Here is a 23,175-nt window from a genome sequence, read left to right as displayed (position 1 = left end):
CCTCAGGCTGTGTCATCCCGCAGCGACCCCGAGGACTTCGCCTTTGTGTCCGGCCTCAGACAGGGCAGGCCGGGTGTCCCACGTGGACAGAGCGTGGATTTGGGGGGCAGACCACTCTAAAGACTGGGCTCTCTGCCCCTCCCGTGTCACTCCCCCACTCGGTGTCCGGCTCCCCCAGTTTGTCAGTGGACACAGGGGTGACTGCTCCCCAACAGCACGCGTGGCAGGTCGAGTGTTAGCACAGGGGGCATCCTGAACCCCACTGCCCCGTCCTCCCCTGGAGCCCGCGGCCCCCGAGCCGGCCCGGCAGTGATGGCCTCTCCCCCATCCAGCATGGGGAGGCCAGATGGCAAGGATAGTCAGCGAAGGAAGGGAGAGGAGCAGGTACGCGGGTTGTCTGCAAGGACCGACAATTAATCCCCTGGATCCAAAGGGGCTAATGCCGCCCGGCCCCAGCAAAGCCGGCGGCTCTGCCGTCCGCGGGCCCAGATCCCCGATAAGCCAGGGAGCGAGCCGGTGTCAGATTACCTAAGGCCATCTGGCCCCAGTCTTGAGTTCTGTCCCCATTCTGCCACTGGCTTCCTGTGTGGCCCTGGACACCCTCTGCCTCCGCCTCCCCAGTGGTAGGAAATGCCGCCTGGTCCTGCACCATCCCCCCGCCGCCATGGCTGCAGATCAGGCCAGTGGGATGCTTAGGGTTTCACTGGCTGGTTTTCGTAAGTCAATTGCCAGGCCTTTCTTCCTGGATTTTGGTCTACGGTTCCCACCAGGTTAGCCCTGGACCCTGACTTGCTCCCAGAACCCTCGTTGTCTTTCCTCCTTCACTTGGCCTGCCTAGGGGTGGACAGACGGACAAGGTGCTGCCCCAGTGGGGAGAGCACAATGGGGGACTGGGAATCCTAATGAGGACACGGAGTTTAGGAACCTGGGTGTGGGCGCCAGGAAACAGCCAACCTTTCTAAGAAGGGGCATTTAGGATGCTACCCATCTGCCTGTGTGTCACTGTGATGGAAGCTAGGCCACCAGGATTTCAAATGCCAGCAGGGTCACCCATGGTGGACAGGTTTCAGCGGAGCTTTCAGACCGAGACTAGGAACTAGGAAGAAAGGTCTAGTGATCCACTTCCGAAACTCAGCCAGTGAAAACCCTAAGGCTCACAATTGAACACTGTCTGACACAGTGCTGAAGACAAGCCCCCTAGGGCGGAAGGCGCTGCAAATGCACAGTGGCCGCAGCCACGGCCGCGAGCAGACCAACCACGGTGAAGATGCTGCAGGACGGGCAGCGTTCCGTCCCGGGTTGCCGCGAGTTGGAGCCGACTCAACGGCAGCTGGCGACGGGGCAGACTGGTGCTTGGCGGCTGGGGAATGTGGTCTTGGGACGAGAAGGCAACAAAGGCCCGGGGGCAGGAGAAGGTGGCCGGGGGTCTGCACTGCAGTGACAGCGAGAGGGCTGGGGGGCCTCGGAGAGGGCGTCAGGGCGGGAACTTAGAGGTCCGTTTGTCTGTCTGTTATATTTTAGCTACGGTGAGGTTTTTGGCAGGGCGTGGCCTGGACAGCCGGGTTTTACAAGTTCCCCCCAGCTCGTGTGAGGAGGGGGTGCTGACGGGCAGAGCAGAGACAGGGCTGTGCCCAGCAGGAAGCTGAGCGGGTCCCGTCCCACCCTTCCGGAAACATCCGGCGCAGCTCCTGGTCTCGGGGGGCTTCTGGGACAGAGGCTAGCTGGTGATGTAGGGGTCTGCCGCCTTCCTGCCCCCAGCTTAGCCTCAGTGCTGCGGGACTCTGGGGAGCTGGGACTGGCCTACAGGCACTGTCTGTCCCCACAATGGGCCCCGCAGACCCAGCCTGGACTGTTCCGGTGCTCAGGGACCCCGATGGACCAAACCCAGTCCCCGGACCCAGTTCTCATCCAGAAAGTAAGACCCCACGGCTCCTCAACACCTGAGTTTTGCAGTTTTATTAACAAAACAAAAAAGTAACCTGTACAAAAACAAAAGAGCTTCTGCTCTGGAGGATGGTGTGGCGCGCGGGAGGGGGTAGCCGAGCCCGCGGAACAGGGCCTTGCGCTCTGCCCCGCCCGGCGCCCCCCGGCCCGCTAGGCGTCCTGCTGCTGGATGAAGGGGTTGGGAATGGCCTCCATGCCATCCTGCGGGCAGATGAGCACCACGGACGTGCCCCTGCACACCACCAGGCCCAGCTGCCGCGTGTCCTCGGTGAGCTTGTACTGGTCATCGGGGTCTGGGGGACAGGAGGGGCACGTTAGGGACTGAACCACATACCCCAAGCACATGGTCTTGACCCCACACCTGTGGACGGGACCCTGCTCAGGAATGGGCGTTTTCTTTTCTTATGTTCACGAGCTCATACCGGAGTAGCCTGGGTCCTAGTCCTAATAGCATCTGAGTGGGGTCTTAGAACACAGAACAGACACGGACACACGCAGGGGGAAGACAGACGCCGTGGGAAGATGCAGATGCCAGCCCGCCAGGACTGCTGGCAGCTACCAGAAGCTGAAGGAGTCCTGGTGGCACCACAGTTCATCGCTCAGCTGCTAACCAAGGGGCTGGCAGTTCGAGCCTACCCAGCGTTTCCAGGGAGAAAGACCTCCCAATCTGCTCCCGCAGAGATGACATCCAGGAATACCCTGTGGGGCAGTTCTACTCTGTCACATGGGGTCGCTGTGTCAGAACCGACTCGACGGCACCTAACTAGAAGCTGAGAGAGAGAGAGAGAGAAGGACCTTCCCGAAAAATAGAGAGAACGGCCCTGCCAACGTCCTCAATTGGACTTCTGTCCTCCAGAACCAGGAGACAACCAATTCCCGGTCTTGGATTGTGTTTCCTGTTACGGAAGCCCTAGGACACTAAAGGGGTGTGAGGGGGCCTGGCCGGCAGGCCAAGTCTGGGAACAGGGTCGCCGCACAATCTCCTCCCCACCTCCCATCCCACGAGGGCTGGGGTCAACCCCTGACCTTAGAGGAGCTGTGCCCAGAGGTGACCACCTCCTGTAGGCCAGCCAGTGAGCCGAGTGCCGTTCCGAGAGGCCACCCGGAGGCTGCAGTGACCCAGGCGGGAAGCCTTTCCCCCCGGGGTGGCCCACAGACTGTTAGTGTCGGGAGGAGCATTCTGGAAACAGCTGCCTCCATTCTGCAATGAGGACACGTGCCCCAGAGGAGGCGGGCAGTACCAGGTCACAGCTAATTAGGGGCACCGAGCCGCCAGGGGCCCCTGGGGCTCAGTTCCCATATGGCGGCTGAAATAAACACGAGCAGGACTCCTGGTTTCTGGGAAGTCCCAGAAGGCCCTGTGGCGCTGGTCAAACGAGGCTGTCAGCCGTGGGGTGACGGGGTGGCAGGAGGTTCCGGAAGAGCTGCTGCGAGGCTTTGGGCAATGAAAAGTCCCCCCTACTGTTCTCACACGGTGCTGGGAGAGGCTTGTCACGGACTCAACTGTGTCCCCAAAATACGTGTGAAAACCCTGACTCCCGCTCTGTGGACGGGCTCCCACTTGGGAAGAGTTTTCTATGTCGTGGCTGTGTGCTGTCGAGTCGATGCCGACTCCCGCAGACCCCACGTGAGAGCAGAACTGCCCCCTAGTTTCCTAGACTGTCATCTCTAGGGGAGCAGATCGCCAGGCCTTTCTTCTGCAGACCTGCTGCTGGCTTCAAGCCGCTAACCTCTTTTGTTTTCCCTCCGTTTTAATGTTGTTATTATTATTATTGAACTTTAGATGAAGATTTATAGCACAAACTAGTTCCTCATTAAACAATAAACGTTTTGTTTCGTGACAATGGTTGCCCACCCCACGACATGTCAACACTCTCTCCTCCTGACCTTGGGTTCCCCACTACCAGATTTCCTGTCCCCTCCTGCCTTCTCATCCTCGTCCCTGGGCTGTTGTGCCCCTTTGGTCTCATTTTGTTTTATGAGCCTGTCTAATGTTTGGCTGAAGGGTGAGCCTCAGGAGTGACTTCACTAGTGAGCTAAAAGGGTGTCCGGGGGCCATACCCTAGGGGTTTCTCCAGTCTCTGTCAAGCCAATAAGTCTGATCTTTTTTTGTGAGTTAGAATTTTGTTCCACGTTTTTCTCCAGCCCCGTCTGGGACTCTGTGTTTTGACCCCTGTCAGAGCAGTCACTGGTGGTAGTCAGGCACCATCTAGTTGTCCTGGACTCAGTCTGGTGGGGGCTGTGGGCCATCAAATGCCAACCTTTTTGGTTAGCAGTTCATTCAGCCACTGCACCACCAGGGCTCCCTTTTGTTATGTTAACGAGGCCCTACTCCACGCACAGCGGCATGTCTTATACACCCAACCGCTGTGGACACATAAAGGGAGCAGAATAAGCACAGAAAGAAGACAGCACACGTGGACGGGAGCACAGATGCCTCGCAGAGATCGCTAAGGGATGAGAAGAACGCTACAGCAGCTGAAAGGGACAAGGACGTCCCCGGAGCCCACAGAGGGCCTTCGCCTGGAGCCATGAGTGCGGGCTCGCAGCCTCCTGAGGTCCGAGACAGCAAACTTCTGTTCATTAGAGCCGCCTGCTCGTGGTGTCTGTTCCAGCAGCACTGGGAGACGCAGACAGGAACCGGGCGGCTCAGGTTCTGAAGTCAGGGACCTGATTTGAAATCTGGTTCTGCCACTATCAGACCTCGTGGGGACAATGGCGGCTGCACCGCGCTGCAGGGTTGGTCCGCGGGTGGACGTCAGGCCCTCGGCAGGTGCTGCATGAAAGTAGCTGGCAGTGGACCGCCCACACCTGAGGGCCGCCAGGCACTGCACACGTCTGCGCCCCTCACAAGTAGACGCCCGGGCAACCTCCCCGCGACCCGCGTGGCTGCCCTCTCTGCCCTCTCACAGACGAGGAAAGCCATCTGCCCAGGGAGGCCGAACTGGCAGCCTGGTCAGCTGGAGACCCAGTGTGGAGGAAAGAAAGCGAGGGGCCCCCGAGACGCCCCACGGGGAGTGGGTGGCTGGGCCTGAACCAGCTCTCCCTGCCGAGAGGACGTCTCTGCCCTGCCGCCTGGCCCTCCGCGGCCCCCTCCCCCTCTGCGGCCCGCCTCCCCCTCCCCGGCCCGCCTCGCCCTCTGTGGCTGCACTAAGCTGTTGAACTTTCCACAAGAGTCAGTCCTGCCTCAACCACGCTGCTGGGCTGCCGAGGGGCAAGACCCTCCCGGCGCCCCAGCATCCCTCAGCCAGGGCCCAGTGGTCCCCACTAGGCCCCCGAGTCCCCTCCTAGCTGTCTGTATCACCCGCGTGCTCAGCTGAAGAAATGGTTGGCTGACGGGCTGGGGGAGCCTGACCAGAGGGAGCCTGGGGAAGGGTCTTGGGACTTGGGCAGGGCCTTGTGGAGGATGGGGGGGAAGATGAGGGGGAGGGGAAAGGGAGGGGGAGGCAGGTGAATGGGCAGTGAAAGGAACGAGGGTCCTCTGGAAAAGAGGGGTGGCCACTGGGGACCCAGACCCTCTGCCAGCAGCTGGAGCTGAACAGACAGGTGTGGTAGAAGACAAGGCAGGTTCCCTAGTCCCAAAGCGTCTCCTTCCCTCATAGTCCTTCTAACCAGGCCCAGCACATTTTAGGTACCTAACAGGCAGCCGGAGCCCTGGTGGCACAGTGGTTAAGAGCTTGGCTGCCCATCAAAAGGTTGGCAGTTCAAATCCACCAGCCGCTCCTTGGAAACCCTGCGGGGCAGTTCTTCTCTGTCCTACAGGATCACTGTGAGTCAGGACTGACTCAACAGCAATACGTAACAAGCACCGAAAAACCACTGCATGTGCTGGCAGAACATTTTTTTTGACTCCTGAGACCATGAGCTCCACAGGCTTCGCAGGAACGCCAGGGCCAGTGGGGGATGGAACGCAGCTTCATACCCATAACTTAGACATCGATTCTGTACGTTTCAAACAAAAAGGAAAAGGCCTGTGCTCACCTCTCATGTATTCAATGGTGCCATCGAGCACGAGGTTCAGGAGGGGGTCAAACCCTTTCAGGATTCCACTGGCTTGTAGAAATCACCCGACAGAAGGGAGAAACGAGAAGGCATGAGATCAACATCTGTCCTTTCAATGAGTATCCTCAGTGCCCGGGGCCAGGCAGATTCACACCCTCCCCCCAACAAAAGACACAGATGCAAGGGCCCACCTTTCCAAGGATGAGGGAGTCAGGGACTGGGGGGCATAAGGAGGAGTTCTGAAGACAGTGACGGCCAGCTCCAAGCAGAACAAGACAAATGAGCAAGTGGTGGCCGAGGCGAGTCAGCGGGACAGGGACTGCCTGGTCTGCAAACTGAAGATATTCCCTGTCTGGCCCTTGAGGGAGAAGTCTGCCCGTCCCTGGTGCGGACGGCCACCTGACTGCCCGGGTTTGAGCTCTGGCTCTGCACCCTTCCACTGCATGACCTCCTCAGGCTCCTCCTCTACAAACCCGTTGCCACTGAGTCCATTCCGACTCACAGTGAACCTGCAGAACACAGCAGAACTGCCCCCAGAGAACTGTCTAGGCTGTCATCTCTACGGGAGTAGATGGCCAGGTCTTTCTTCCGCAGAGTGGCTGGTGGGTTCAAACCGCCGACCTTTCGTTTAGCAGCCAAGTGCTGAACCGCTGCCCCAGCACGGCTCCTTCCTTGTCTGTGAAACGGGCTCATAAAGACAGCCAGGTCACACGGTTCAGGCGAGCATCAAAGGCAATAACGCAAGCCAGGCACTGGGCGCGGGGCTGGGCACACGGGGAGCCTGCACTGCCCGCAGGCAGTGAGCAAAACCTGACCTAGTCCTGCCCTTAGAGAAGTACCACCTTGCCAACAGATTCCTTTGGGGCAGAGTTAAGCATCACACTAACAAGCATAAAGCTGCCAACTGTGACGGGTGCTTGTTGTTAGCTGCCCTCAGCCGCCCAGACTATGCCACACAATGAAGACAACACGCTGCCTGGTCCTGGGCCATCCCCACAATCAGCTGTGGATCAGACCGTTTGGATCCACGGGGTTTTCACTGGCTGATTTTCAAAATTCAATTGCCAGGCCTTTCTTCCTAATCCACCTTAGTCTGAAAGCTCTGTGGAAACCTGTTCAGCATCACAGCAACACGCAAGCAAGCCTCCATAGACAAGTGGTGGCTGCACACGTGGTGCATGGGCCGGGAATTGAACCAGGGTCTCCCACATGGATGGTAAGAACTCTATCGCTGAGCCCCCAGTATCTTCAGGGCAGGTGCTACTAGAAGCTTAAAACAAAGGGGCCTGACCTGAGGTGGACAATCCGGGAAGGCTTCCCAGAGCAAATGCCTTTGAGATCGGAGCAGGTTAACCTGGCAGTTCGAGAGTATTCCAGGCAGAGAGCAAACGTGTGCCTTTCCAGCCCTGTGGCTGTCAGGTGCTGGATACATAACTCAGCCATACAGGTCTGGACTTCACCTTAGCACAATGGGGCGCCAAGGAGGGTTTAAGCAGGGAGCAAGGAGATTCAAGTTCTGTTTTTCACAGACCCCTCTGCTTAATGAGTGGAGACTGACTGCAGGGCTGGGGTTCTTCACCAGGAGCGATTCCACCCGAGGGGACACTTGGCAATAGCTGGAGACATGTGTAGTTGTCATCACTCAAGGGGAGGGGTTGCTACTGGTATCGAGTGGGTGGAGGCCAGGGATGCTGCTAAGCCTCTACGGTGCACAGGACGGCCCCAGCCCAGAAAACGATCTAGCCCCCGTCCCCGGCTGGGGAACTCTGATGTCGGGCGAGCAGGAACGGAAGCCCCTGGGCGGGAGCTGGAGGGACAGGACCGCATAGGAGGCAAACTCGTGAATACCAATCGCGGCTGCATCAGTGTGACTTTGGGTTAAGTCTGTTCCCCTTTCCGAGCCTCAATTTCCCCATCTGCAAAATGGGCACAACGGCATCTGCCTCCCGGCGTTGTTAGAAGGACTGCACAAGTTAGTTCCCATGCAGCGCTTAAAGCACTGCCTACGCGGAGAAAGCGCTGCCTAAGAGTTAAGTTGTTATTATCGTTTGTTAATTATCTTAGATCGTTAAGGGAAGGTGCTGGCGGCGGCCGCCTCACCTTCGCGGCCTCCTTGAAACTTCACCCGGATCGTCTTGTCGATGTACTTGGACAAGTCCAAAATGCTCTCCTTCTTCTTCTTCTCTTTGTCCTGCGAGGAAAGCAGAGCGCGTCACGCGGGGAGCACGCCCCGCCAGCCCCACGCCGCCCGCCGGGCCCCTCCGCACGCTCACCGCCATCTTGCCGCGCCGCGCCGCTCTGCGCAGGCACCGCCGGCGCGCCCTTTGACGTCACCCACGCGCGCACAGGCGCCGCTCAACCCCGCGCCTGCGCGCCGCGGCGCCCCGGGGCGTTGCTGGGAAACATCAGGCGACCGCTGCGGTGAGGACCAGCTGACATGGCTGTGGCGGCGGCGGCGGCGCTGGCGCGGCTCTGGGCGGCCTTGTTCCTCCTCGTGGCCCAGGTGAGGGCTGCGGCTCCCCCTGCCCCGCGCCCCTGGGGACGCTTTCGGGACCCCGCGGCGTCCGGCTGGGGGCAGCCTCGGGGACCCGCGTCCCCCGCGCTCCAGCCTCGCGGGTGTGGGGCCCGGAGTAACCGTGCAGGCTCTTCCCCGGCTCGTCTCCTTCCTCGCCACGGAAATCCCCCCTGGCTGCAGCATCACTCAGTTCCGAACGGGGCTGAGGTTCGTGGACCCCTGTCCTCTCCTCCCCGAGTCTGCTTGTCCGTCTCGGGGTCTTCCCCATCCGCCGCCCGGGACGCCCCTCTCTGGCTCTGCGGCCTTGGCCCGGTGGCTGAGCCTCTCCGAGCCTCAGTTTCTTCTTATGCGAAATGAGCATGATGCTAGCACCCGCCCCAAGGGGAGTGGGAAAGGCCCCGGAGGGGGCAGCGCGGGACCCCATGCCGGGCAGCGTCTAGGGGCAGCTAAGAGCCCAGCCCCGGGCTGGAGGGAATCCTACGCCCATCTTTTACTCGGTGACCTTGGAGAAGGGAGTTGCCCGCTTTGAGCGCCAGTTGCCTGTCTGCAAAAGGGGGGCAAGAGTGGAGTTGTGTAGATTAGCCAAAGGTTGAGTGTGTTGTTTCTTTGTCGCTTAATGTTGAAGGTCTCAGCTTCTCGTGGGGCACGGGCCACGAGTAGCTGCTGTCCTCCTAAGTGCATCTTTTTTCCAAACCCTGGTTCTTTCCGGGGTTACGTAGCAGCTCTGGGAATGGTGCGCCGATCAGCCAGACCTCGCTGCTGCTCGTTAACCTTGAGTCCTCCTCCCTGACAACGCTAACTCTTCCTTCACACGTCTCCGGAGCCTGTCCACCACCAGCTCTGCTGGAGCGCCCCCTCGGCTCTCCCTGTGGCCACTCTCACCCCGCTTCCGCCGCCCCCAGTCCACTCCACGCAGCAGGGGCCGTTTTCCAAAAGCGGTCAGAGCTTGTTGCTTCCAGATGAGAGCCTTCGCGCAGAACATCTCGTCGCCTTTAGAAAGGTCTTTGTGGTGTGACTGCTCCCAGAGCCACTCCCTCCCTCCCTTCCTGACTCCCTCAGACAGGATGCGGGTTTTATAGGTGGCACTTTTCTCTCTGGGCTTTTCCTTTACCCTGGAAATTGCTTCCTGCACAATGGCCTGGTTCATCCCTAGTCACCCTTCCGGTCTCCACTTGCCTGTTCCTCCCTCTCAGAAGCTCTCTAGGGCACCCCCTCCCCAGCCCCCCTCACTGCCTCGGTTGTAGCACTGAGCACGTGGTACCCGCCTGTTTACTCTTTCCCCTCGCCCACCAGCCTGTAACACTTTGAGGGCAAGAATGTTGAGCTCTCAAGACGTGTTGTGTGAGATTCGGAAAGCAAGAGGTGGAAAAATCATGGGAGTGCCATGGAGGGCATGATTGGCGAATTTGCCTGGGAAGGCTCTTCAGAAGCAGTGCCACCGGAGGAGGGTTTTGAAGAATGAATAGGAGTTTGCTAGGTTGGGAAGGGAGAGGAAGGGTGTTGTAGGCAGCGGGAGCAGCATGAGCAAGGCCAGGAGGTGCCAGAGCTGATGATTATTTGACGAGTGTGGTCTGTGTACAGGAGGGAGAGCTGACACCAGAGAAAGGCCGTTCAGATGGACCTGAAGGGAGGCGGCAGGGAAGGGCTGGTTGGGGGCGTGGCTCCAAGCCGAGGGTCAGGGCGGGCGGAGTCCATGGAGGGGGGCCCCACAGTGCTGGGGAGTTGGCTACGGAGAGTCTCGGCAGCTCAGAGAGAGCAGTGGGCCCTGCTCTCCCCACACCCCGGCTGTGGCCCCTCGTGGGCATAGTCTGGTGCCATGGGGCGTCCTGTCCGTCCTGCAGTGGAATGGGTGTATTGGACTCCAGGCTCCCAGGAGTAAGATTAACTCTCCCACCGGGTGGAGGCTGCTCGGTGACAGTCCTGAATTCACAGGCCACCGTCTTGTGACCTTGGACGAGAAAAGTGACCTCTCCCACTGTCACTCCCCACCCCAGTTACCGTGAGACACATATGAGATGGAAGATGACAGCTGCCCCCCCGTCCCGCGCCAGCCTTGCCCCCCCTCCATCTTCACATCTTTTTCCCATGATTTCTGGGTCCTGATGATTTCACCAAGTCTTCTGGGAAGGAACAGTCCCCTGGTGGTGCAACGGGTGAGCACGCTCGGCTGCTCATTGAGAGGTCGGAGGTTCAAGTCCACCAAGAGGCGCCTCGGAAGAAAGGCCTGGTGACCTACTTCCAAAAGCTCAGCCACTGAAAACCCTGTGGAGCCCTGTTCTGCTCTGACACGTGGGGTTGACTCCACAGCCAGTGGTTTACTGGTTTCCTTGAAGAAAGACTGCCCCACAGCCTGGCTCCTTGGTGTCTTGGAAATCGGCCCCTTTCGTGGCACTTCTGTAGTTTCCCTGGAGGGTGCTGTCCCCGCTTTGGAGCTGTGAGAAGGCAGATGTGCCGTCTGTGGGCCTGTGTGAACACGGCTGGACCAGCCCGGAGCTCAGAGTATTTGTGGAATGTGTGTCCTTCTCCCAGCTCCTGTAACTCAGCAGGCAAGAAGAACGGTGCCTCTCTGGTGTTTGGTAAAAGCACGTGCTCCTTTTTCAAGAGAAAGCCAGTTTGTTTTGCCGATTTGGGGGAGGACAGTCCACGAAGCCTGATTCGCACCCTTAAATGACCTCTGTAAAAGGCAGTTTCTGTCCTTTCCCGTGTTACACGAACGTACTTTTCACCCCCAGTCTAGATCCCGTGGAGCAGCCTCAGTAAAGGTTCCATGGGAAGGGTCAGACAGTCAGCGCCTTCTGCTCCGCTGGCCACACGTCTCTGTCGTAACTACTCGGCTATTATAGTGAGAAAGCCACAGACTGTGGGTACACGAGTGGGCACAGCTGTGTGCCCATAAAACTTTATTTACACAAGCAGAAGCGGGCTGGTTTGGCCTGCGGGCTGTAGGCTTCGGACCCCTGCCGTGGAACCTGCGCCCTCTCAGAGGGCTCCATGCAGAGCCTGGCTCGATGCCAAGGGCTCTGACTGACCGCTGGGCCTGTGGGGAAGGGTGTAGTGCTGATTGAGGGGTGCCCTCCCGCTGGGGGAGCTGGGGACGGGGACTGCTGACCCTGCTTCGGGGCCTGTGAGACCCCTGGTACCTTAGTCTGCGTTTAGTGAAGCACCCCGGGGCCTGTGAGACCCCCGGCGCCTTAGCCTGCGTTTGGTGAAGCACCTCGGGGCCTGTGAGACCCCCGGCGCCTTAGCCTGCGTTTGGTGAAGCACCTCGGGGCCTGTGAGACCCCCGGCGCCTTAGCCTGCGTTTGGTGAAGCACCTCGGGGCCTGTGAGACCCCCGGCGCCTTAGCCTGCGTTTGGTGAAGCACCTCGGGGCCTGTGAGACCCCCGGCGCCTTAGCCTGCGTTTGGTGAAGCACCTCGGGGCCTGTGAGACCCCCGGCGCCTTAGCCTGCGTTTGGTGAAGCACCTCGGGGCCTGTGAGACCCCCGGCGCCTTAGCCTGCGTTTGGTGAAGCACCTCCTGTGCCCTAGACCTCCCCAGCGGCAGGGCTTATCCGCCTTCATCCGGGCCACGTGAGCAGCTGCCATCATTTGTCACCAGGGTGGGACCAGGGAACCCCGAGGAGCAGAGTGCCCATCCCTGGCCCACGGGAAGAGGAGCTGCAGGATGGGGGCCACAGGGGCACAGAGAGCAGTGTGCCTCAGACTCCAGGGATGAAGCCTTGGGGACGTCCCCGAGGGCTGCGGTGTGACGTGGTATCTAGCACAAGGTGCTTTCCTGGGGCCCGTCGCCCTCTTGCAGGCCCGGGGGTCTTTCCAGACCCGGAAGTGGGGCTGCCCTCATCCTGACCTGCGTGTGGTGGAGCAGCCGGAACCTGGCCCCAGCACCGTGGGATCACACCGACTGGCACGTGCTGGGGTGGGGACTCTGGGTCCTTTGCTTGGAGCCGCTGTGCGGACGGGAGCCGTTGGGTGCTACGTGCCCGGAGCCCAGACAGCTGCCGTCACCCTGTAAAGGGAGGAGACGCCGGCCAGAGGGGGCTACCTGAGCCTGGGCACACAGCGCCCTGCAGGGGGCCTGGGCGCTCGCTGTGGCCCTGCTGTCCTGCCTCCAGGGGGAGCCGCCGGCATTCCCGGGCCCAATGACCCCGGAGGGCCCCAGGAGGCGGGTGGTCCTCATTTCACGGACATGCAGAGTGGGAGCCAGTGAGGCGGCGTGGGGACAGACAGGTCTGGTTCCAGGGAGGCTCACTTCCCCCCCGCCCGGTCCCCCCATGGCAATTGCCCACCTGTCCCCACCCCAAACCTGATGGGGCACAGCGGTCACCCTTTGTTGAGCACCGTGGGCCCCCCTCCCCCCCCGGGTGTCCTGATGCCGGCGGCCCACCCCGCAGGTGGCCTGTGAGTACGGGATGGTGCACGTGGTCTCCGAGTCAGGCGGCCCCCGCGGCCGGGACTACTGCGTCCTCTACAACCCGCAGTGGGCGCACCTGCCGCACGACCTCGGCAAGGCGGTGAGCGTCCACAGGGCCCGGGGTCCGTCCTGGGGGGAGCCCCCACCTCTCCGGGCTGGGCCTGGTGTTCTGGGCTATGAACACCCTCTAGAGGCTGCAGTCCTCAGGGATAAAGGCTAGAGTACGGAGACCAGGCGCCCATCTATCCGGGAGTCTGAGCCGGAGCCGGGGGGGTGGAGGGCCTCAGGCCCCAGTCCCTGAGGGCACAGTGGGCTTCCTGGAGGCAAGCAGCTGGTGCTGGGCCCTGAGGGCGTGACTTCAGCCCCTCCCCTCGCCCTGTGCAGCCCTGAGGGACCCAGAGGGAGACAGTGTGAGGGCCGTGGTGTGGGGTGGGTCACATCTTCACCGAGAAGGCAGCTGCCTCCCTGCCTGTGGCCTGCCCCCCTGCCCTCAGTCTGCTCCCCTGCTGACTTTCCTGCCCACAGCCCACACCCCTGCTCGCTCTCCTGCCCTCAGCACACTCCCCTGCCCTCAGCCCCTCCCCGTGGCCTGCTCCCCTGCCAGCGGCTGGCCCTGCCTGTAGACTTAGCCATTGTCTGGGCAGAACTAGCCTGGGGTGGGTCCCAGGTGCTCTGCACAGTGCATGACCCCCACCCCCGTCCCCCAGCCTCTGCTGCAGCTGCAGGACTGGTCGGCCTCGGTGCTCTGCTCGCCCGCCGACCTCCCCACCGGGGGCTTCAGCAACCAGATCCCGCTGGTGGCGCGGGGCAACTGCACCTTCTATGAGAAAGTGCGGCTGGCCCAGGGCAGTGGGGCGCGTGGACTACTCATCGTCAGCCGTGAGAAGCTGGTAGGTACGGCCCCTGGCGGGCAGGTGTGGGCGCAGCAGCTCTCCTGGGCAGCAGTGGGCAGAGGTACCTCCCCACTCTGTGCAGGGCCAGGCTCTGCTGTGGACGCCGGGGCCTTGCTGACCAGGGATGGACACTGGATGGGGGGCCGGGGTGTGTGAGGAGGGCTGGTGCCCGGCTCTGTCGAGGAGGCTCTGATGGCAGGCACCCGGTGGGGGCAGGGCTGGTGCCCGGCTCTGTCGAGGAGGCTCTGATGGCAGGCACCCGGTGGGGGCAGGGCTGGTGCACTAGGTTCTGGCCTCTTCCTGCCTCCAGAGGGGAGTAGAGCAGGAAGCCCCAGGGCGGCTGCGGTACGGGAGGATAGAGCAGGAGGCCCCGGGGTGGCTGGGGTACAGGAGGGCAGAGCGGGGGGCCCCGGGGCGGCTGAGGTAGGGAGGAGAGGCGACGTGACCAGGGCGGGCAGGCGCTCACTGCTGATAGTGCTGGGCCTGGTGAGCCCAGTGCAGGGGGTGAGGGGAGGAGGATGGATGTCGGGGCCCCTCGTGCTCTGCTGTGCCTTGGGGGCAGGCACCAGACGAGGCCCCCCACCGAGCCTGGCCCTGCACACAGACCAGCTGTCATCTGCCCCACCATGTGTGGGATGCGTTCTGAAGCTGACCCAGGCCGGGGCCAGAGGAAGTGGTGGGCAGAAGGGACAGGAGCTCAGGCCAGGGGGGCCAGGAGCCCCCAGCCTCACAGAGAGGGAGGGTCCACTTCCGGGACAAACACTTGTTAACGTCGAGCATGGGATAACTGAGTCAGCTTCTCGTCAGGGCGCTCCTGGGCGGCTGCTGACAGTCTAACAGAGGCCCACACAGGACCCTGACCTTAGAGGGAGCCAGCTCTGCCACGGGCTGCCTGGCCCCGCGAGTCAGGAGCGCAGCCCCACTGTGGCCTTCCTCCCACTCCCGGCCCCTAGGTGCCCCCCGGAGGCAACAAGACACAGTATGAGGAGATCGGCATCCCCGTGGCCCTGCTTAGCCACCGTGACACGCTGGACATTTTCAAGGTGGCCCGCCACCACCCTCCTCCCCCTCCAGGGCCCCCCAGCTCTCCTGCACATGCACACACGCACACGCACGCATGTACGACTGGGATCAGGGTTTGCGTTTACATAAACGGGAGGGACCCTTTGTCCCGCCCTGGCTGCGGAAATGTGTTCCGTCAGAGGCAGCTTCTTCAGGGTCAGGAGCGGGGGTGAGTGGGTCTCCCAGGCTCATGTGGACACGTGGTCTCAGTTTTCCACGGTGGGTGACGGGACAGACTTGGGGTCTGGGGGTTGGCTGGGAGCCCCAGGAGGAGGGTGGCCCCGGCGCTGAGCTCTGGCACGTTCCCCGAGGCAGAGTTTTGGCCGAGCGGTGAAGGCGGCGCTGTACGCGCCCAACGAGCCCGTGCTGGATTACAACATGGTTATCATCTTCATCATGGCGGTGGGCACTGTCGCCATCGGGGGCTACTGGGCCGGGAGCCGCGACGTGAGGAGGTGAGTGCCCCGCGCCGGCGCGCCGTGGGTGCCTGCGTGTGTGCACGCGGTGTACGTGCGTGTCTGTGCAGCATGTGAGCATGGTGTGCTCGTGTGTGCACGTTATATGTGTACACGCACACGCGTGTTATCTGAGTGCACGTGTGCGCGCGCTCAGTGTCCGTGTTGTGTGTAGATGTGAGCGTCGATATATGGGCGCATGGTATACATGTATCTGTCGGGTATGCACACATGTACGTGTCGTGTGCGTGCGTGTTCTCCTTTCCTGGCGAAGCCCCCCCCTTTAACGTGTGGGAAATGGAAATGTGGAGGTAACAGTGCTGGGAAGGGGGTGGCCGGATCCTACTCCCCAGTCAGCTAGAGAACCTGCTGGAACGTGGCCTCTGTGAACACACCTGGGGGCTCGTCCACAGGCCCTGTGCCCTCTGAGGTGGGGTGCTCTGCTGAGGTCAGGGCTGCAGGCCGTCCTCCGTGGTCAGGGGGCCTGCTGGGTCCTCACGGGAGCTGTGAGGGGGGCCACCCTGACTGCCATCTCCCACAGGAGGTACATGAAGCACAAGCGGGACGACGGGCTCGAGAAGCAGGAGGATGAGGCAGTGGACGTGACCCCCGTCATGATCTGCGTGTTCGTGGTCATGTGCTGCTCCATGCTGGTGCTGCTCTACTGCTTCTACGACCGCCTCGGTGCGCCCCCCGGGGACCCCGGGACCCGCCCTCACTGGGGGGGATGCTCTACTGCTTCTACGACCGCCTCGGTGCACCCCCCGGGGACCCCGGGACCCGCCCTCACTGGGGTGGGGGGTGCTCTACTGCTTCTACAACCCCCTTGGTGCGCCCCTCAGGGACCCCGGGACCTGTCCTCACTGTGGGGGGGTGCTCTACTGCTTCTGTGACCACCTCAGTGTCCCCCCTGGCCGGGACCCGCCCTCACGCGGTGTGTCTGTCCCACCTGTGTGGAGACTGAGGCCCTGAGAGCCCCCGGGTTCCCACTCAAGCAGCCGGCCGCGAGCTGTGAATGGAGGCCTTGTCCCGGGGCGGCCGCCACAACAAGGGCCCATTCAGGCCCCGCACTGCCCAGCCTTTAATCAGTGCCGCGGTCGCTGAGCCACGGCGGGGGCCTGGCGGGTCGGCACCACCCTCCCCTCCGCGTGCCCCTGCCCCTCACGCTGCTCTGCCCGCCGCAGTCTATGCCGTCATCGCGGTCTTCTGCCTGGCCTCCTCCACCGGCCTCTACAGCTGCCTGGCGCCCGCGGTCCGCAGGCTGCCCTTCGGCAGGTGCAGGTGAGCCCAGGGCGTCGACCTGCTCAGCCCTGAGGGGGGCGCCCCGCTCCCTGGGCCCCGCCTGTGGAGCCCGGCGCAGGGCAGGGCGGGGGTTCAGGCGGCGTCAGGGCCAGGCGGCGGGGGCAGCTTTGAACAGGGAGCTGAGGGGCCCCTCTGCCTGCGGGTGGGAGGGGTGGGGGTGTGGTCGGGGGGCCTCACTGCCTGCTCCCGCCCGCAGGGTGCCCGACAACAGCCTGCCCTACTTCCGCAAGCGCCCGCAGGTCCGCATGCTGCTGCTGGCGCTGGCCTGTGTCACTGTCAGCGTGGTGTGGGGCGTCTTCCGCAACGAGGACCAGTGAGTCGGGAAGGGCGGGGCCAGGAGGGAGCAGGATGGCAAGAGGGCGGGTGGCGCTGTCCTTAGACGCCCCTGAGGCCGTGGGAGCAGCCCGGGCCAGGTCAGCGCCTCGCTTATTAACAGCCCCCAACACGGCGCGGCGCGGTCTCCAGCGCTGGCCCCGGCCCCGGCCCCGTGCTCACGGTGCCCGTTTCATGGGGTCTGGACAGAGCCGGGGCTGTCTGGTGCCACAAGCGTGATTGGAATCTGCGTTGAGACGCCGGCTGCCTCCTGCCTCCTGCCAGGGACTGGTGCCATGGCCCCCAGGACGGACACGGGGTGGGGAGGCTGTTCAGGGCCGAGAGCCGGCTGCCTCCCGCTGGGCGCTGGTGCCGTAGCCCCAGGAAGGTCACGGGAGGGGGCGCTGTCCAAGGCCGAGAGCCGGCTGCCTCCCACCGGGCACTGGTGCCATGGCCCCCAGAATGGACATGGAGGGGGGGCTGTTCAGGGCTGAGAGCCGGCTGCCTCCCGCTGGGCACTGGTGCCATGGCCCCCAGAATGGACATGGAGGGGGCGCTGTTCAGGGCTGAGAGCCGGCTGCCTCCCGCTGGGCACTGGTGCCATGGCCCCCAGAATGGACATGGAGGGGGCGCTGTTCAGGGCTGAGAGCCGGCTGCCTCCCGCTGGGCACTGGTGCCATGGCCCCCAGAATGGACATGGAGGGGGCGCTGTCCAAGGCTGAGAGCCAGCTGCCTCCCGCTGGGCACTGGTGGGGTGGGCCCCAGGACGGACATGGGGGTGGTGCTATCAGGGGCCGAAAGCCTGCTGCCTCCTGGATGGACACATGGGGGGCGTTGTACGGGGCTAAGGGCCCAGTGTCCCCCAGCCCCCATTGTCCATGTGGTCCCCCGGGCATTCAGCAGTACTGGGTGCCCCCGGCCCCTCCTGCTGTGCCCTGCTCATTGCCTGCCACGTCTCCAGTCCCGGTGGCCACTTGGGGAGACCCCGGCATATCTGCTGTGCCCGCCCTGCATCCCAGGGCCCCAAGGCCTCAGGCTCGGGGCTCACTGGGGCCACCCGCAGCCCCCACCCCTGTGTGTGAGCACGTGTGTGAGTGCAGGCAGTAGGAGCACCAGTGTTCCACGTGGCTGAAAACATGTTGTCACAGATACACTCAAGCTTAGCAGACATAGCGCCTCGGCCCTTCCCTACAATGGTGGCCCCGGTCCGCACAGGGCTGGGCAGGCATATCCACCCAACGCATGTCCATCCCACGGGTTGGGTCCCCAGTGACCAAAAAATATTCCTGTGCTGCCTCTGAGCCACGCTTCATGGTGTCATGCCTGTGTCCCTTGGTGTCACCTGCTCAACTGTGGCCTTTCTGGGGCCAGGTGGGCGGGATCACAGCTTGTGACGGTTGGGGCTGAGGCCCGAAGAGGTGGGGTCCCAGCCATGTCAGCGCAGGGCAAGGCCGGCGTGGGTTCAAGCTGCCCCAGAGCCTGTGCTTGGCACTGATGCTGCTCTGTCCCCCAGGTGGGCTTGGGTCCTGCAAGACGCTCTGGGCATCGCCTTCTGCCTCTACATGCTGAAAACCATCCGCCTGCCGACGTTTAAGGTCAGGCTCTGCAGCGGGCGGGAGCGGCGGCTGTGTCTGGGGGCGCCCTGTGCCAGCTGGGCGAGGGCAGCCCCTGAGCGGCTGGGGTTGCAGGCAGGGTGACAGGCCGGCTTGGCGTTGAGCACGTGGTGCTGACTGCTCCGTGGCCTCGACGTGAGGGTCACGGCCTGAAAGCCCAGGCAGGTCCTGCAAGCTGGTCTCCTGGGGACACCTGCCTGAATCGGGGGCAGGGGGCAGGCTCCCCAGAGCAGGGCTGGGACTCCCATCCAGCACTCAGAAACCTTCAGGAACCTAAACAGCAGTCACGCTTCCCTGCCCCCGCCCCTCCCTGTTCACGGGTGTCTCCTGCGTCACTCAGAACCCCTCGGTCTGACGTGTGCTCCCTCCTGGAACTCCGGCCCCAGCTTGGCGAACACCCCTGGGGCTGAGCGTTTTGTAGTAAAAGCTTCGTCCCGACAGGGAAGCGTGGATCCTTTCGGGGAGGGAGAGGAAAAAGCGAGGAGGTGGAGGCGTGTGTCCTGGAGGTGGTTTCCGTGCACGGGGGCGGGCTGGGGGACCCACAGACGCTCTGGGCTGGGACAGGACTGCCTGCGGGCCTCCGTGGCGCGTCAGAATTTCAAGATGGCATGATCAGAGCCTCAGACCAGGTGCGGGGCTCTGGGTGCCCCGAGCACAGCTCCAAGCCCCTGACAGGCATCTGGTCCCCAGGCTTGCACGCTGCTGCTGCTGGTGCTCTTCACCTACGACGTGTTCTTTGTCTTCATCACGCCCTTCCTGACCAAGGTAGGGTCTCGTCTCACCACGGCCTGTCCCCCAACACCACGAGCCCGCCCCGCCCCCCACACCGCGAGCCCGCCCCACCCCCCACAGCGAGCCCGCCCAGCCCCTGACACAGGCCCTCTCCGTAGAGCGGAAACAGCATCATGGTGGAAGTGGCCACTGGCCCCTCAGACTCGGCCACCCACGAGAAGGTGGGTGTCTTCGGCCTGTCCTGCCGGCAGGGCGAGCGGCAGGGGTGTGGGGACGCTCCTGCCCGAGGCTCGGGGGTGGCAGCATAGCCTGCTGGCGGGGATCTGGCCACTGGAGGACCTGGGGCTCTAAGCCGGGTCCCCTGTCCCCGCAGCTGCCCATGGTCCTGAAGGTGCCCAGGCTGAACGCCTCCCCGCTGGCCCTGTGTGACCGGCCCTTCTCCCTACTGGGCTTCGGGGACATCTTGGTGCCAGGTACCAGGTTACGCTCCTGTGGGCCCACTGGGGCACCAGGCCGTTCTCCCCTGGCGGCTGAAGCATGTCTTTGGGAGTGACGGGTCCGAGGGCAGGGGCAGGGGCGGTGAGGACGCGCAGAGTGGAGGTGGGGTGGGGCAGGCTGGGCCACCAAGGCTCCTGCTGATGGGTGGTGATCCTGGCACCCAGGGGAGGGGCACCTCGCTGTTTCCCAGAGTCTCACCACCTGGGGCTTGGGCACGGCCTCCCCGTTGGAGCCAGCCCTTGCCGCTCTCAGTCGAAGCTCTGCGTGTGAGCTTGCCGGGGCTCGCTGCCTGCGGCCACGCGTCCCCCATACCCACCATGAACGGCGTCATCCCAGCTCAGCGCTGGGTGGGCAGCATGGTCCCCCTGAGAGGTGGCAGGCACCCGGTGGTCATCCCGTCCCGTCCACTGTGTCCCCGCACCCTGGACTCGGGGGGCAACAGGCACACAGGGGCCTTGGCGGGCGGCCTCTGGCAGGTGGTGCGCAGCTCTGGCGCTCTCTCCCCAGGGCTGCTGGTGGCCTACTGCCACAGGTTCGACAGCCAGGTGCAGTCTTCCCGCATCTACTTCGTGGCCTGCACCGTCGGTATGTGCCCCGGGGCAAGCCGCCCCGCGCCCCGCAAGCCCCCCGCCCAGAATCCAGGCTGTGGGGCGCGGGCCTCAAGGTCTGCTCTCTTCCCCACGCTTTTGTTCTCTCTCTCTCGAGTCTTCTTTTCCTCTTGTCGTTTGGATTTGTTTCTCTGTCACCAAGGCCATTTACGTAAACGCACTGTTTCTGTTAAGCATGGACGTGCGTGTTCTCCAAATCTCCCAAAGCAGCGTGGTCGGACACCACCTGGCCAGCTCTTGAAGGAGGAGAACTGCACTCCCACACACGCACACACACGCGTCCATGTGCGCACACACCTTGGCCTCCCTCCGCACAGGGGCCAGGCTGGCAGGAGCCCACACCTCGCCCCTTCCTGCCCCTTGGGGTGGGTGCAGAGACCACAAGCCCTGGGTTTCCCGACCCCCATGGAGGGGAGACCCCTCCAGTGCCCGCTTGTAGTATCAGGCGGACGGGCTGAGCTTGCAGTGTGTTTCTGGGTCATTACAGTCCACCCCTTCACGCCCTTGGCCCGCACACTGTGGCCATGACCTTGGTTCCCTCGTTCCTTCTGAGGGTCCTAAACCTTGCCTCCCTTGAAAACACAGCGGCTGCTATTGTTGGGCGCTGGCGAGTCAGTTCCGACTCCCAGCAACCTCACGTGACACAGGAGAACTGCCCCATAGGGTTTCCCGGGACGTAATCTTTACAAGAGCAGATCGCCAGGTCTTTCTCCCACAGAGCCGCTGGTGGGTTTGAACCACCAACCTTCAGATTAGCAGCCTTAACCACTGCACCGCCAGAGCTCCTTGAAAATACAGCTACAGAGACATTTTTTCTGGGCTGAGCAGTAAGTTATGGAACCGTGTTTGTCCTTCCTGTAACGGAGAGCACGTAGGTCTTCCCTAGGTAGTGAACATGGCGTCTGTCCGCATGTGGCTTCTCCTGGAGCGTTTCCCCAGGAGACGAGGTGGGCTAGAACCGACAGGCGCCGTGTAGTCACCTGTGGAAATGCGGAGGCAAGTACCAGACAAAGCAGCTGAGAGCTGAAGGTGCTGGCCGCCAAAGGGGGCTTTTCCCTTGGTGGAAGCTTCCCAGGAAAAGAGGTTTTTTTCCCCCTCTTCTTGTAGCTTTTTATTTGGAAATAGTTTTAGACTTACAGATGCAAAAATAGTACAAAAACTCGTGCGTGCCCTCTTCTCAGGGTTACCAGCTGTTACTGTTTGCATCACATTTGCTTTATTCCCTGTAGATAGATCAGAGGCCCTGGGGGACGCACACAGTTAAGCACTCGACTACCAGCTGAAAGGTTGGTGGTTTGAACTCACCCAGAGGCGCCTCGTAAGAAAGCCCTGGTGATCTGCTTCTGAAAGATCAGCCATTGAAAACCCCGGGGAGCAGTTCTGCTGCCATACGAGGGGTTGCCGTGAGTCAGGGTTGACTTGACGGCAACTCAGGACAGCGGTAGATAGACAGATAGACTCATGTATTCTAAACCATTTGGGGGTAAGTTGAAGACATCGGGCCCCTTGGCCCCTAAGTACCTCAGAACAAGCATGGTCTCTTCCATAACCATAGTTCAGTTATCAAAGATTTGCGTTTTTTTTAAACTACATACCTACGTTTAAGTTTTTTTTTCCAATTAAAGGTTTCTAAAGTCAGACACTTGGACACCCTTTGTAGCTCTTTTTCCAGCCGCTTCTCTGATTCCGGGTCCTTCCTGTGGTCACCGGCCTTTGGCCTCTTCTCCAGATTCTGACCAGAAAGCCCTCCTCCTCGTCCCCCACTCCTTACCCCTGTCCCCCATCCCCCTGCTCCTCGTCCCCCCACCCCCCCAGCCGCACAGCTAATGAGATCGGCTCTGATCTCGTCCTGGGAGCGGCGGGAAGGTTCCTCATTGCCTTGGAGGCACTTTCCGTGCGTCTCCGGCCTTGTGCCCCCACAGAGGTGGAGTGGGCGCACCCTGTCGGGTGCGAGGGCAGGGGAGCCCTCGGCCCGAGGTGACGTGCCCCTCTGTCCCGCTGTCCCCAGCCTACGGCATCGGCCTCCTGGTGACGTTCGTGGCGCTGGCCCTGATGCAGCGCGGCCAGCCCGCCCTGCTCTACCTGGTGCCCTGCACACTGGTGACGAGCTGCAGTGTGGCGCTGTGGCGCCGGGAGCTGGCCATGTTCTGGACAGGCAGCGGCTTTGCGGTGAATACCGGTTTGCTATGACTGTCTGCGAGACGTAGTAGCCTAATAAGCCCTAACTAGAATTAAAGTTGAGTACTCCTTCCCTCCCCGCGTGCGACTAAGCCCCGCGCTGGCGTGTCTCGTGGCCGCACTTCGGGTGGCGCGTCCTCTGTCCGGGCTGCTTGAGGCGGCCAGAGCGGGGCACGCTGGGGCTGCGGGGCTGGTCTGGCGTCTTGCTCACCCCTGAGTGCCGACCTTCCCTGTGATTGCGGGTCCCCGAGCACAGTAACACCCACGTGCCTGGGCCTCTAGCTTCCGGCACTTTCCACCACACAGAGCAGTGCTGAATCTGGGGGTGGGCGGGTGGCCGCCCTGCCGGACCCCAGCACTTGGGCCCCATCTGGCTAACAGGTGGAGTCGGGGTTGGGCGAGGGGCAGCCCGTCCCCCTCGCCCTGGCCCGGGAAGGCAGCTGGTGGGGTGGCGTCCCCAGAGAGGCTGAGAATTGAACACCTGTGTGCCTTGGCCCGTGTGGGAGCGTGGGCTTAGCGGCGAGGCGGTTCTGTTGTTCAGAGCGGCCAGAGGCCACGTGACGGGAGGACGGTCAGCTCTGTCCCTGGCAGGGGCTCTTACGGACCCAGCTGGCCTGCTGTGGCCCAGCAACGTAAGGCCGTCCTGTCTG

General features: G+C 62.4%; 2 protein-coding genes across 2 annotated transcripts; one reads left to right on the top strand and one right to left on the bottom strand.

The window, feature by feature from the left end:
• Positions 1–1,945: 1,945 nt before the first annotated feature.
• Positions 1,946–8,242, bottom strand: LSM7 (LSM7 homolog, U6 small nuclear RNA and mRNA degradation associated). Its single transcript, XM_004378655.2, has 4 exons — positions 8,220–8,242; positions 8,047–8,137; positions 5,926–5,997; positions 1,946–2,237 (listed from the first exon to the last, which is right to left on the bottom strand). Exons 1-4 carry the CDS (start codon positions 8,223–8,225, stop codon positions 2,095–2,097), a joined length of 312 nt encoding a protein of 103 aa, XP_004378712.1. The 5' UTR covers positions 8,226–8,242; the 3' UTR covers positions 1,946–2,094.
• A 67-nt stretch (positions 8,243–8,309) lies between these two features.
• Positions 8,310–22,537, top strand: SPPL2B (signal peptide peptidase like 2B). Its single transcript, XM_004378495.2, has 14 exons — positions 8,310–8,449; positions 12,853–12,972; positions 13,580–13,762; positions 14,719–14,808; positions 15,143–15,282; positions 15,824–15,966; positions 16,467–16,563; positions 16,781–16,897; positions 18,410–18,491; positions 19,200–19,274; positions 19,400–19,462; positions 19,615–19,714; positions 20,247–20,324; positions 22,356–22,537. The coding sequence occupies exons 1-14, from the start codon at positions 8,384–8,386 to the stop codon at positions 22,535–22,537; spliced, it is 1,536 nt and encodes a 511-aa protein (XP_004378552.1). The 5' UTR covers positions 8,310–8,383.
• Positions 22,538–23,175: the final 638 nt, after the last annotated feature.

This window comes from Trichechus manatus, unplaced genomic scaffold (genome assembly GCF_000243295.1).
Source record: "Trichechus manatus latirostris isolate Lorelei unplaced genomic scaffold, TriManLat1.0 scaffold00057, whole genome shotgun sequence".
Lineage (NCBI taxonomy): Eukaryota > Metazoa > Chordata > Mammalia > Sirenia > Trichechidae > Trichechus > Trichechus manatus.
This window is presented reverse-complemented; position numbering and strand designations above follow the sequence as displayed.

Excerpts from the sequence above, each read along its gene's own strand:
- LSM7 (XM_004378655.2), bottom strand. Across the intron at positions 5,998-8,046 it reads GTTTCAAGGAGGCCGCGAAG|CCAGTGGAATCCTGAAAGGG; the intron begins GTGAGGCGGCCG and ends GATTTCTACAAG. Across the intron at positions 2,238-5,925 it reads CACCATTGAATACATGAGAG|ACCCCGATGACCAGTACAAG; the intron begins GTGAGCACAGGC and ends CCTGTCCCCCAG.
- SPPL2B (XM_004378495.2), top strand. The coding sequence starts at position 8,384 with ATGGCTGTGGCGGCGGCGGCGGCGCTGGCGCGGCTCTGGGCGGCCTTG. Across the intron at positions 12,973-13,579 it reads CGCACGACCTCGGCAAGGCG|CCTCTGCTGCAGCTGCAGGA; the intron begins GTGAGCGTCCAC and ends CCCGTCCCCCAG. Across the intron at positions 19,463-19,614 it reads ACTCGGCCACCCACGAGAAG|CTGCCCATGGTCCTGAAGGT; the intron begins GTGGGTGTCTTC and ends CTGTCCCCGCAG.